This window comes from Aplysia californica, unplaced genomic scaffold (genome assembly GCF_000002075.1).
Source record: "Aplysia californica isolate F4 #8 unplaced genomic scaffold, AplCal3.0 scaffold00255, whole genome shotgun sequence".
In the NCBI taxonomy this organism is placed as follows: Eukaryota; Metazoa; Mollusca; class Gastropoda; order Aplysiida; family Aplysiidae; genus Aplysia; species Aplysia californica.
Window position 1 is genome coordinate 507925 of NW_004797525.1, and position 12874 is coordinate 520798.

Genomic DNA, 12874 nt, shown 5'->3' on the forward strand with positions numbered 1-12874 from the left:
GGAGGGGGGGGAAGCAACTACATCCCTGAATGGTAAAAAAAAAAAGAATATAAAAAAAAGAATAGGATAAACCTCCTGGCCACATGACTAGACACAACATCACACCGGAACAAGTGATCAACTCAACGAAGGGGAGAGATTGGCGGAATGTAATACTGGCAAAGGCTGCATCTCCTGGGGTTTTAATTAAAAATTCAGCACAATGTCTTTCTTATCAGAGACAACCAATAGGGAAGACCCATGGCCATAAACTCCTCCAAATTGGCACAGTGTGTAAACGCTTTACGACATCCATGTGTCTAAAGAGTATCAAAGACTAGAACTATAATACCATGTCCTAGACCGGCACATCTGCCTTTTTCTTTTCTCTCTCTATAAAACCTTTGCTGTGCCTACTATCGGCGCACACATGAAGGGCAAAAGTCTAGTCTCGAAATACTGGAGTATGCACGCAATCTTTTAATTCTTTTTTTCGGTAGAGGTTTTACGGTGCTCGCACCTGCATAAGGTCATATGAGCGCCAGAAGATTAGAGGTGTTACAAGAGAGTAACAAACATAAAAAAGAAGAAGGGGAGATAAGGATGATACATGTTTGAAAGGAAAGAAGAAACAACCACACCAGAGCACCCGCCAACCACCCACGCAATCTTTACCTCCTAGCCCTTCCTCTGAATCCCAATAGAGTACAATGGTGCACTCCACAGAGGACATCTCCAAAGTTCTTGTGTCATTCTATAAAACTTTCACCTACAAATTTCTTGTACTGTTTTATAGAAATTTTATATTTCAATTTCTTGTTCAGTTCTATCTAAATCTATGACATAATTTCTGACCACACAAACAGGGTGAAATGGTATAGGTTTAACGCCCTTATTAACACTATCGGTTATTTATGAGGCGGGACCTCCAAGTTCAACAAAAGGGACCAAGTCAAATGGGAAATTCATGTAAAGTGCCTTTCCCAGGAACACAATGTCGGACCGAGCTGGGGCTCGAACCCGCAATCTCACGATTACAAAAGATTACGGGTAAAGTAGCCAAACCACTACACTACAAACGCCACTTCACCACACAGGAACTGAAGCGGTTGTCACAAAACTACAACTACAATGATTGTTTATTAAACTACTCCCTGACTTGAGGGTTCCTCAAGGGATTAGGGTAAGTTTTAATTCCTCATGGACAAAACTTGGACCATTTAACGCTGTCCGTACGACCAGGGGTAATTTTGTATCTCCGGGGTTGTATTTTTCATATTTTACAATACTTCTAGTGCAAAGATCTCTCTGAAACTTTCAGTATTTCTGAAAAATTCATTTTGACAGATTGCTATGCGAAGCGTACGGATCGGATTAACGAGCACATTTCCTCTTTAAGTTGGAAAGTGGTGGCACAGAGTTCCCCGCGACTTATGGATACGATAGTTAATTAAGAGGCTGGCTTCGACCGTGTCTGTCACGGCCAACCCACGCAAAAAGGGATGCAGCATCCCAGCAGAAAAACCGAGATATCCCAATCAAAAGTCTCCCCACTGGGGAATCAAGCTCAGGTCTTCTGTGTGTGCTGAGGAAGTGTCTCACCATTACACCAGAGAACCCAATCCTTTCACGGGGGAGGGGGGGGGGGTGCCCAGTCAGGTTGTACATAAGGAGCTCCGGAGAAACAAAAGGAAAGATTATCAAACTACAACTATTAAAATGAGGCAGCGTGGTGGAATCAGGCTCTTGTCAAAATAATCAAAGTGAAGAAACTTGCATTTTTCCGCAGGTTTGTAAATTTTTATCAATTCTTTGTTTTTTGGCTCAACACCTTTCATGCCCATTAAAGAACTCATTTCTGTGTAGATTTTTCTTAAAAACGTTGATTAAAGGAACAAAAAATGTTAATTTTCAGCTACCACGGACTCATAAGTTAAGGAAATAACTAATCTTTGGCTGCCATTTTCTTACTAATTTTACCTCTGAAAACAGGTGACCCCCATCTCCTTCATTCGCAAATATCTCGACTTGTATTCAAGATAAATGGACATTTATATATTCAAATAAAAACAAGTGAACAAGCTTTAAGGTGATACCAATAACTCTACATGCCCAAAAATTGACGAGAGCCTGATTCCACCACGATGCCTCACTGTTATCAAACTTCTCCCCAGCTCAAGAGTCCCTCCAGAGTCCTCAGCTGCACTGTACATAAGGGGATTTGGGCCACGGGAAAGGAAAGTTTAAAAAAAACTACCACAAGTACAAGTACTCCAACTTTCCCCATTTTTTGAACCCCCTTTATCATGTTCTCTGAGACAAGTGGATGGAAAACAAAAGGCAAACATTGGAGAGTGAGACCCACCTCCCTGGATACATAGCCAAGCGTCGTCGGGGTGTTGGTGGTCTAGTGCCTACGCCGTCAGGTTCCCAACTAAAAGGTCACGGGTTCAAACCTTATCAGGAGTCTGACATTGTGTTCTTGGTTATGGTACTTACCACAAATTGTCCTCACTTCCCAACACGGAAATACATGTAGGTACTCAGTTATACACAGAGACAGATCTGGCCAGTTCGTCAGTGTTTGAACGCGTAACTGGCTGCTCGTACAGTGTGTTTCCCAAGAAGCCGAGAACGTTTCCGAGTTATGTTGGGTTTGGGTTTTTTTTGGAGTGTTTTTTGGAGAACTTATAAGGTCATATAAGTGCCGAAGACCAGAGGTGTTACAAGAGAGTAACAAACACAAAAAAAGAAGAAGGAGGGGAGATAAGGATGATAGATGTTTGAAAGGTAAGAAGGTGCAAACCACACCAGAGCACCCGCAAACCACCCACTCCGAGTCGTGTACCAGAGTCTGCTGGGGTAACAACAGTCGAAAGGCATATTATAGAGCATGCTGTAGAACATGGATATCATGCTCTATATAAATGCAAATTATTACACCATCATATCAAATCATTATGGTATAATTACGAGGTTCCAGGAACATGGTTAGGCAAAATGTTGAACTCCATACAAAGGTTCCCCTCTCCACACAGAAAACCTTTCACAAGCACTTGGTGAATACAAAATTCAAATCAGAAGCACTGATAACACAACAGGAAGGAATGGGGGGTACCTTGATCGCCAATGTCAGCCACATCCCTGACCCCGGATGACCGAGAAGGCTACTACTTTGACCCAGTTAACACAGGCTTATCAGGTTACAAGGGATCACGGAGAGCAAATTTTTCCCACAATCGGATACAGTGAACAGAACATGACATCGTCATATCCCATTATATTACCATACGTGTCACACCACGGTAGAATTAGGCGCTCAGCAATTTTTGGGCATGTCGAGTTATTGGTGTCACATTGCAGCTTGTTCATTTGCCTTGCTTTTGACGAAACAATTGCCCATTTATCTTGAGTATATGTCAATATATTTTGCGATTGAATGAGGTGGGGGGTCATCAGGTTTCAGAGGTAAAATTAGGGAAAAAATGGCCACCAAAGTTTGGTTATTTACAAAGCCTCATAGTCAGTGGAAACTCATCATTTACATATTTTGTGCCTTTAATCAGCGTTTTTCAATATAATTCACACTGACCTGGGAGCGTAAATGGACATAGAAAGTGTTGTGCTAAAAAAACAAAATTTCGACAAAAATTGTCAAACCAGCGGAAAAGTGTCACTTTCTTTACTTTTATCATTTTGACGAGCGCCTGATTTCACCCCGCTGCCTCACTAATTTTAATTAAAACAAACATCCAAGAACGCACTCTAACAGTAAAACAAAAATTCAAATACACAATTTTCTACAAAAGTTCATGCCTAAACTATATTACATACCATAATGAAATAAAAAATATTACATGGATTTGAACGGAGCAATGAAAGACAAACTCAGCTAAAATCAAAACATTAAAACAAGTCAAAATTACATGAATAAAAAAAGCATCGAGGAGAAAAAAAAAAACAACTAAAAGGAAAACACTTTGTGCCATGCATGTTAATTATAGACAGAGCCAGCACTTGACCCAAGAATAACACGAGAGACAGACAGAACATGGAGGAGGAATGTGAGCCTGTCCACTGTGTGAGCATGTCACATGGAAGTACTGACAAAAGGAGTGAATGAGTGAGAGAAGGAATGGGTGAATGAGTGAGAGGAGGAACGAGTGAATGAGTGACAGAATGAATGAGTGACTGAGTAAGAGAATGAATGAGTGACTGAGTAAGAGGAGGAGTCAGTGGATGAGTGAGAGAACGAGTGAGAGGAAAAGTCTGTGAATAAGTGAGAGGAGGAATCGGTGAATGAGTGATTGAAGGAATGAGTGAATGAGTGAGAGGAGAAATCGGCGAATGAGTGATTGAAGGAATGAGAGAATGAGTGAGAGAAGGAATGAGTCAATGAATGATTGAAGGAATGAGTGAATGAGTGAGAGAAGGAATGAGTGACTGAGTGAGAGGAGGAATCGGTGCATGAGTGAGAGAAGGAATGAGTGAATGAGTGAGAGGAGGAATGAGTCAATGAGTGATTGAAGGAATGAAAGAATGAGTTAGAGGAGGAAAGAGTGAATGAATGAGAGAAGGAATGAGTGAAAGAGTGAGAGGAGGAGTCAGTGAACAAGTGAGAGAAGGAGTGGCAAAATATGACTGCCAATTTCAGTTTCAGATCTGGTGCTCCGTAATAATGATGATGTTGATGACGATTACAAGAAAAATAAAAATAAATCAAATACAACCATTTACAGCTTAGAGGCTGAAAATTATGAACAGCATGCTTATAAAGTGGGTTCCACTGTACATGAAAAAAGTGTGAGAGTGCATACAATTAAATGCATTCTACAAAACACGAGATAGTCGCTGTACATCAGTTGATCAGATGTGTTACGCCCAACATTTAGTTTTAGTAGAGGTTTTACATACGGCGCTCGCAACTGCATAAGGTCTCATGACCGCCAAGGGGTGGATGTCAACAGAAAAGTCCTGACAGGGAATCAGACTTACTCTGTTCACCTCTTCAGCTTCAACAGCACAAAGTCTGCTTCGACTATCAAGGCACCCTGGAAATAACAGTTCACAAGAGTGTGACAAACATACAAAAGAAGTAGAGGGAAAATGACAATAGTAAGGATTAGGAAAGAAAAAGCAGCAGCCCAACATTTTGAAAATTTGTTTGAGTTTCATCATCTGTGACATCACTAGCAAGTAGTTGAGACATTTTTGGTTGAAATTCAAATTCAAAATGTAGAAAAAAAAAGCAAGAAAAAATAAATACAGGTTTAATTTTTTTTTTTTTTTTACAGTTTTTCTTCTCTCTCTCTCTCTCTCTCTCTCTCTCCTGAGCTTAGAACAAGTGAACAGTTTTCTGGTGATATCATCTCTAAAACTTCATTAGCACAAATTTTTAACTGTCGATATCACACAAAAGGAAAAACATGAAAGTTCAGTTATCAATCATAAATCTGATCTCGTTCACATATCTTTTCCCGAAAACATATAAGACAAACAGTAGACCAAGGCAACTCCAATTTGATTATATCGGAAAAAGTGGACAGACGAAGAACACTTATTGCTATACACATCTCTCTCTCTCTCCCTCTCTCTCTCTCTCTCTCTCTCTCTCTCTCTCTCTCTCTCTCTCTCTCTCTCTCTCTCTCTCTCTCCCTCTCTCCCTCCCTATCTCCTTTTGTCTCTCTCGTTCTCTTTCACTTTCTCTAGCTGTCTTCCTCTCTGTCCCTCTATCTCTCTTACTCTTTCTCTTTCGCGTTCTCTCTGTTTTCTTTCTGTGTCTGTCTCTCTCTGTCTCTGTGTCTGCCTCTCTGTCCCTCTCTGTGTCTCTGTGTGTGTCTCTCTCTCTCTCAAAAGCACACACAAACATACAACACACTCACAAATCACACACAGACACGCATGAGAGCACCAGTATACACCAACACATACATTAACAGTAAAAGCAAAACCATAATACTTTAAAATACCTGCTCATTAAAAATTTTATACATTCCACCCCGCATAAAAACAGGCAACACAGAAAGGAAATCTTTGAAAACATTATGACATAACCATAAATCAAAGAATTTATACATAAATATTTACCATCAATATTCCCTAATTGTCATGCTCACCACTCTAAAGAATAAAAAGATACACATGGAAATATGTACAAGTTTGGTAAGGAACATATCTTTATGTTTGTTTAAATAGTGAAACAAAGAGATCAGAATCCAAACACATACAAGAAAAGACCCCCTTGACCCTAGGGAAACTGTATCTGGTCATGGCACATCTGAACACACAGAGAGATACAATAGGTCGCTTTTAAGGACAAGCAGGCTATCCCAGATTTCGGGGGTTTCCAGAAATCTTGACCCAGACCAATAGTGGGCATAGCCCTACCTATAGGAGAAGTTTGGTTTCATTGGTGTGTATATTTGTTTGTTTATAGAGAAAACTTTCCATATTTTTTTAATGAAACTGAACAAGTGGCAAAAACTTTTCATTCGATTTTCTCAAAACATCATTTTTCGGGATAGCCCCCTTGCGCTTAAAAGCGACCAATTCTGTGACGGCATCGGCACGGAAAGAGAACCACAATACTGCTCCACATTAATATACAATGTCTCTTAAGTTAGTTTTAGTAGAGGTTTTACGGCGCTCGCAACTGCATAAGGTCATATGAGCTCCAGAAGATTAGAGGTGTCACAAGAGAGTAACAAACATAAAAAAGAAGAAGGGGAGATAAGGACGACAGACATTTGATAGGAAAAAAGAAGCAAACCACACCAGAGCACCCGCCAACTACCCACTCACCCAACCACCTACAATGTCTCAAGGGAAAATTATTCATTGTGTGACGTGCTGACAAAGAGTTACTTCTCCCAATCCACAAATGGAGGTATTGGCCAGAAATAGAAACTAGGGTTAAATTTGTAGATAATTTTCTATTGATGCCATATTCTTTAAATTTAAGTACAATAAGCCTTTTATTATTTCATACTTATAAATTGTAAAAACTTAACTTATAAGCGAGGCGCATTTATTTCCTTAGGTCTCAAATCCGAGAAGTAACTCATTTTTGTCAGCACCCTTCACATTAATTGCAAATCAGCATGACCAAACACATTCACAGGGATAATGCCACTGAAACTGAAATGTTGTTGAAAATAACAGAAAATTGACAAAGTCGCAACTGAAAACAAAAAGACATAGCTATTAGGGGGTCCCACAGAAAATAGCTAAAAAGGGATTAAACAGAAAACGAAATGCAGAAAATAACAACTGTTCTTCCAGTGAAAATAACAGAAAAAAAGGGGGGAACTTATGGAAAATAGGCATCCCTGCATCCAGCACAAGTGTCTTTCCTTTCCTCCCCCGCCCCCGGCTTCCCTCTCTCTGTCCCTTCCTTTCTCTCAGATTCGCTTCAGCTGTTTGCTGCCGTTGACCAATGGAACTCTCTCGTCATCGTCGTCGATGAACAGGCGAGATTCTTTGTACATCCTGAAAACACACAAAGAAAAGATCAGTTGTTTATATCATCATCGTTGGTGAAAAACAGGTGAGACTCTTTGAATATCCTGAAAACCCACACACACACACAAACATTCAGTCGTTCAGTTGTTTATATTTTGCTTTGATATACATATATATACCACAAGGGCTCACTTTTATGCCGATACAGGTGAAGACAGTTAAACAATTTTGGTTTTGTATGTAAAATATAAAGCCAAAACAAAAATGGGATTGTTAAATTTTTAAAAAGACATATGACCTACAGTGGTGCCCTCCAGCACCCCTTTAGGACCAGTAAGATATCGGATATGGGAGCAGCTCATTAGAAAAAAGCAGTTTTAAGAATTTTCCCTTTCATTCAGCCCACCCAAGTCCACACCCGCGACTCAAAGCCGCTGGGAGCAACTTGCCGGAGAAAAAAGAGTTTTTAAAAACAAAATTTGTTTCCACCGACCTGAGTCCCCCCCTCCCCCTCCCAAGTGTCCCCCTCCCCCCCACCTCCCTCCCAAGTGTCCCCCTCCCCCCACCCCTCTCCCAAGTGCCCCCCCCCACCCAACCCTATCGAAACCGCTGGGAGCAGCTAGCCGGTAGGGGTGGCCAGAATCCAGATAATCTATTCGGATAACCTGATAATTTTCAATGAAATATTATCCGAATTCAGACTCTTAAGTCTCTTTCCTAACCCATTTGCGGAAGTGGGTACACCTGTTTTTATTAAAGTGATTTGAGCCCGTTTGTCGAATATGGTTCTATTCTAACCCATTAATTTGTCAAAGTGGTTCTTAACATATTTGCCGAAGAGGTGCACTAACATATTCTTATCTGGATACTTTATAAAGCAACTCATTGCCCTGCCCAACTTGCCGTAAAAGGAAAGTAGTTTTAAAAAAAATCGTTTTTCCAAGGAGTTAAAAAAAAAACCACGTTTTTCCAAGGGGTAAAAAAAAAAAATCTTTTTTTTTCCAAGAAGTTTTTTTTTCCAAGGAGTTAGAAAAAAAAAATTTTTTCCACAGACCTCAGTCCCCCGCGGCGCTTGTCGTGCAGCCTCCAGTTGGAGCCGTCCTCGTCGTCCATCACGTCCAGCAGCTGCTGCTCGTAGTTCGAGTCGATCGGCCCGATGGAGATGTCTCGCACGGCGCGGAACTGACCGCAGTTGTTCAGATGTTCGTTCTCCAGACGGAAAAAGTTCCACACAAACCTCCTGAAAAAAAAAAAGGAACAAACAAAGGAGAAAACATTAGACATGGTCTGTAAGCGGCGGTTGTTTGACGGGTGCTCTGGTGTGGTCTGCTCCTTCTTCCCTATCAGACATCTATCATCCTGATCTCTCTTCCTTCTTTTTTGTGTTTGTTACTCTCTTGTAACACCTCTAATCTTCTGACGCTCATAGGACCTTATGCAGTGGCGAGCGCCGTAAAACCTCTACTAAAACTAAAGACATCTATCAGCCGGATCTCCCCTCCTTCTTTTTCATGTTTGTTACTCTCTTGTAACATCTCTAATCTTTGGCAGTTATATGACCTTATTATGCTGCAAATGTCGTAAAACTCTTACTAAAACTTTAAAAAAGACATCATCTAACCTAACCCTATCATCAACGATTCTATTAACACAGGTAAGACAACGGGTTTTTTTTCCTTTTTTCTCTTGAGCTCCTCACAGACAAGATGTTTTTCTTTTTTTCTCTTGAGCTCCTCACAGACAAGACAAACTTCCCTGAACACTTCACAACAGGAGAACAAAGTCGTAAGTATGGTATCATCTAAGACAGGTGGACGTCTTGAATGGAGTTATTATAATATTTCAAAAACTCAGGGAAGGACATGGGAAGTGGTCATTTGTACAGGTGAATGTCTTGGACAGGTGGCCGTTAGAACTGTTTCGACTATTTTTTTTTCTTCATTCAAGCACTGTAATAATAGATAGCATTTGCAGGGCGCAAATTCCCACTCAACAGCAAGCTCTATGCGTTTTTCAATTTATATTTGTGAGGTGTGCTGCCAAAATGAGCTACTTCTCGGATTTTAGCATTATGGAAATTGATACATCAACTTGATAGGTGAAGTTTGTACAACTTGTAAGAATGGAATAACAACATGGGTGTAGACTTGAACAAAATGGCGTCAATTAAAATTCTATAAATGTGATCCCAGTGTTGATTTTTGGCTGATATCTCCATTTTTGGACTGCGAGAAGCAATTCATTTTGTCAGCACGCCTCACATATTATTACTTCAGCAGACCTGATAGCATTCTGAAACAATCTCAAGTACTTGGGAAGCTCACAGACGAGAAAAACGAGCCTACCTGAACACCTCGAAACAGGAAAACAAAGTCTTGAGAATGGTGCTGTTGTACAGCTGCCCTTCCCCCACAGACACACTCAGGGTCCACAGGAACCGCAGCACAAAGTCTTCCGCCATCGCAAAGTAATAGTAGGCCTGGGGAAACACAACAATAACAAAACAATAACAATAATTATAATAATGATGATAATAACAATAGTAATAAGAATAACAATACAATAATAATGATAATTGATAAGGAGGAGGAGGAGGAGGAGGAGGCGGAGGAGGAGGAGGAAAAGGAGAAGAATTCATGAGCAAGATGTTCCAATGTTCTAAGCCCGGAGGGCAAAATTTTACCGAACAGAGGAAAAATTGTTTCATTCTTTAAACAATCTCATTCAAATATTTAAAAATCTGATTTCCGACGAACTATTTCTTGAGCACAAGCAACCGATATCACAGATCAGGAACCTGCCATAAAAAAAGTGTCGTAGATTAGAGGTGTTACTAGAGAGCAACATTTTTTTAAAAACCACCCGTTTCCGATTTCCAGGGTTTCTCCCAGTTATTTCCCTTCTCGTTCATTTTCATGGTGTTTTCCCGAATCGGGAAATCTGCAAATGAAATTCCCCCCTTTTCCCCAATTTTCCCGGTTGGGTGGGAACCCTGGTATGTGATGATGTGTATCTAAAATTTTGTCAAAGTCTTAGTGTTAGTTTCAGTAAGAGTTTTACGGCACTTGCAACACAATAAGGTCATATATAAGTGCCGAAGATTAGAAGTGTTACAAGAGAGTAACAAACACAAAAAAGAAGGAAGGGAGATAGAGATGATAGATTTTTTATAGGAAAGAAGGAGCAAACCACACCAGAGCATCCGCCAACCACAAGTATATCGAGTGACAACTATTATAAACACACTATTTAAAGCACCTCAGACACCAGATAGCTACCATGAGCTGTCCCGCCAAGAACAAGTGATTATCTTCCGACTAAAAACACAACACATAAGACTGAGACAACATATGTACAGATGTTTTAAACTAGTACAATCACCAAAATGCCAGTGTGGAGAGGCGGACCAAACAGTTGAACACATCCTTCAGCACTGCAAGACACACAGGGCCCTGATACAGGAAACGTGGCCAACCCTACTGACGCTACAAGAGAAGCTATATGGGCCGAGAGATGAACTGAGCACGACGGCCCAATTTATGACAGATACCAGACTTCAAGCGTGATGCGATCGAGAAGAAGAAAGAAGAAGTATCGAGTGACCTTGTATGCGTAGACGACTTCCTCCCGCAGGAAGCGGTTGTCGCCGGCATTGCGGTCCATGAGCCCCCAGTCCATCTTGATGTCCCAGGTGTAGGTGTAGCAGGAGCTGATGACAGCCGAGCCCACCCACAGGTAGAAGAACACGGACGACTGGCGGTAGTCGTCACCGTACAGCTCTGGGGAGCAAAACGGTTGTGTCATGATTAACCCTTAGTACTGGATCTTGATTAACCCTTGGTATACAGTTCTGTGGAACAAAACGGTTGTGTCGTGACTCAAGGAGATTAACCCTTAGTAAACAGTTCTGGGGAACAAACGGTCGTGTTATGACATAAGGACATTAACCCTTGGTTTACAGTTCTGGGGAACAAAGCGATTGTATCGTGATTAACCTTTGGAATACAGTTCTAGGGATCAAAACTGTTGTGTCGTGATTAACCCTTAGTATACAGTTCTGAAGAACACAGACATGTGAGACCCGAAGATTAACCCTTGGTATACAGTTCAGGGGAACAGACAGTCGGGCTTTGACACAAGGAGATTAATCATTGGTAAACAGTTCTGGGGAACAAAACGATTACTTCGTGATTAACCCTTGGTATACAGTTCTGGGGAACAGAAACGGCTGTGTCGTGATTAACCCTTGGTATACAGTTCTGGACAACAAACAGACATGTTGTGAGACCCGAAGGTTAACCCTTAGTATACAGTTCTGGGGATCAGACAGTCGTGTCATGAGACCCGGTGATTAACTCATAGGTCTGCGGTGAACCAGTTCAGCTGCCGCTCTGTATCGCTCTGTTGTTTACAATCGTAGCAAAAATCTACAAAACCACAGCAAATTCGTCATGTCTCAAATCAAACAGAATGTAAATTACCTGGATCATTTAACTCGACTCAGTTTTATGTTTACTATCATGCAAAAAGGCGGTACAGTCGAAACTTGTCTATATCATAAGAGACTGAGCAAACGGTCATTTTTAGTAAGAGTTTTGCAGAATTTGCAACAAAATAAGGTCATATTTGTGCTGAAGATTAGAGGTGTTACAAGAGAGAAACAAGCACAAAAAAGAAGGAAGAGAGGCCAGGACGATAGATGTTGGATAGGTCATATAAGTGCCACAGATTAAAGAACAGATGGGGAAAAGATAAGGGCAATAGATAATTCAGAGGAAACAAGGAGAAGAACCACACCATAACTTCCACCAACCACTCACCTGCAGAGGGGAATATTTCTCAATGACAAATAGAAGAAATAAAAATTTCGGTGACTTGTGACTTGTGCCTAGGTCAACGAGACCAGTCCTCACGAGTGTTCACATCTTGGTCCTTCCCATAGAGCTCCCGCCAACCACCCACGAGTCACACATATAAAAAAAGATTTAAGGAGGAGAGATAAGGAAAATAGATGTTTGATAGGAAAGAAGGCGCAAACCACAACAGAGCACCCACCAACCGCCCATGAGTAAAAAAAGGTAAGGTTGTTCCTGCATCCGATCCGGACATTGGGGATTGCCTTGTTAGTGAGACAACTTCCTGGGCCTTCGGCATATGGTGGTAGGGTGGCCAGTTCCTTTCCACGCCGCCTTTACTTCCCCAACTCAAAGTCAGGTACCCATTAAAGCTGGGTGGGCAGGAGGGGGCGAAAAAAATCTGTGTCCGAACCGAGGCTTCGGAGACGGGCGCACCAACTGCTCTGCCACCGCACCCTCTACCCATGAGTAACATACCAAAAAAAAAAGAAAAAAGGAGAGATAAGGAAGACAAATAATTTGATAGGAAAAAAAGGAACAAATCCCACCAGAGCGCCCACAAACCAACCACAGCCTGG

General features: G+C 41.2%; 1 protein-coding gene across 1 annotated transcript in view; it reads right to left on the bottom strand.

Annotated features, from left to right (window-relative positions):
* Positions 1–6469: 6469 nt before the first annotated feature.
* LOC101860501 (xenotropic and polytropic retrovirus receptor 1 homolog) overlaps positions 6470–12874 on the bottom strand; it is a 29154-nt gene continuing 22749 nt past the window's right edge. Inside the window, exons 14-17 of the mRNA XM_005100660.3 lie at positions 11044–11219; positions 9786–9919; positions 8495–8680; positions 6470–7467 (exon numbers count right to left, since the gene is read on the bottom strand). Coding sequence (XP_005100717.1) covers positions 7380–7467; positions 8495–8680; positions 9786–9919; positions 11044–11219 — 584 coding nt within the window. The 3' untranslated portion in view covers positions 6470–7379. The remainder of the gene's footprint in view (positions 7468–8494; positions 8681–9785; positions 9920–11043; positions 11220–12874) is intronic.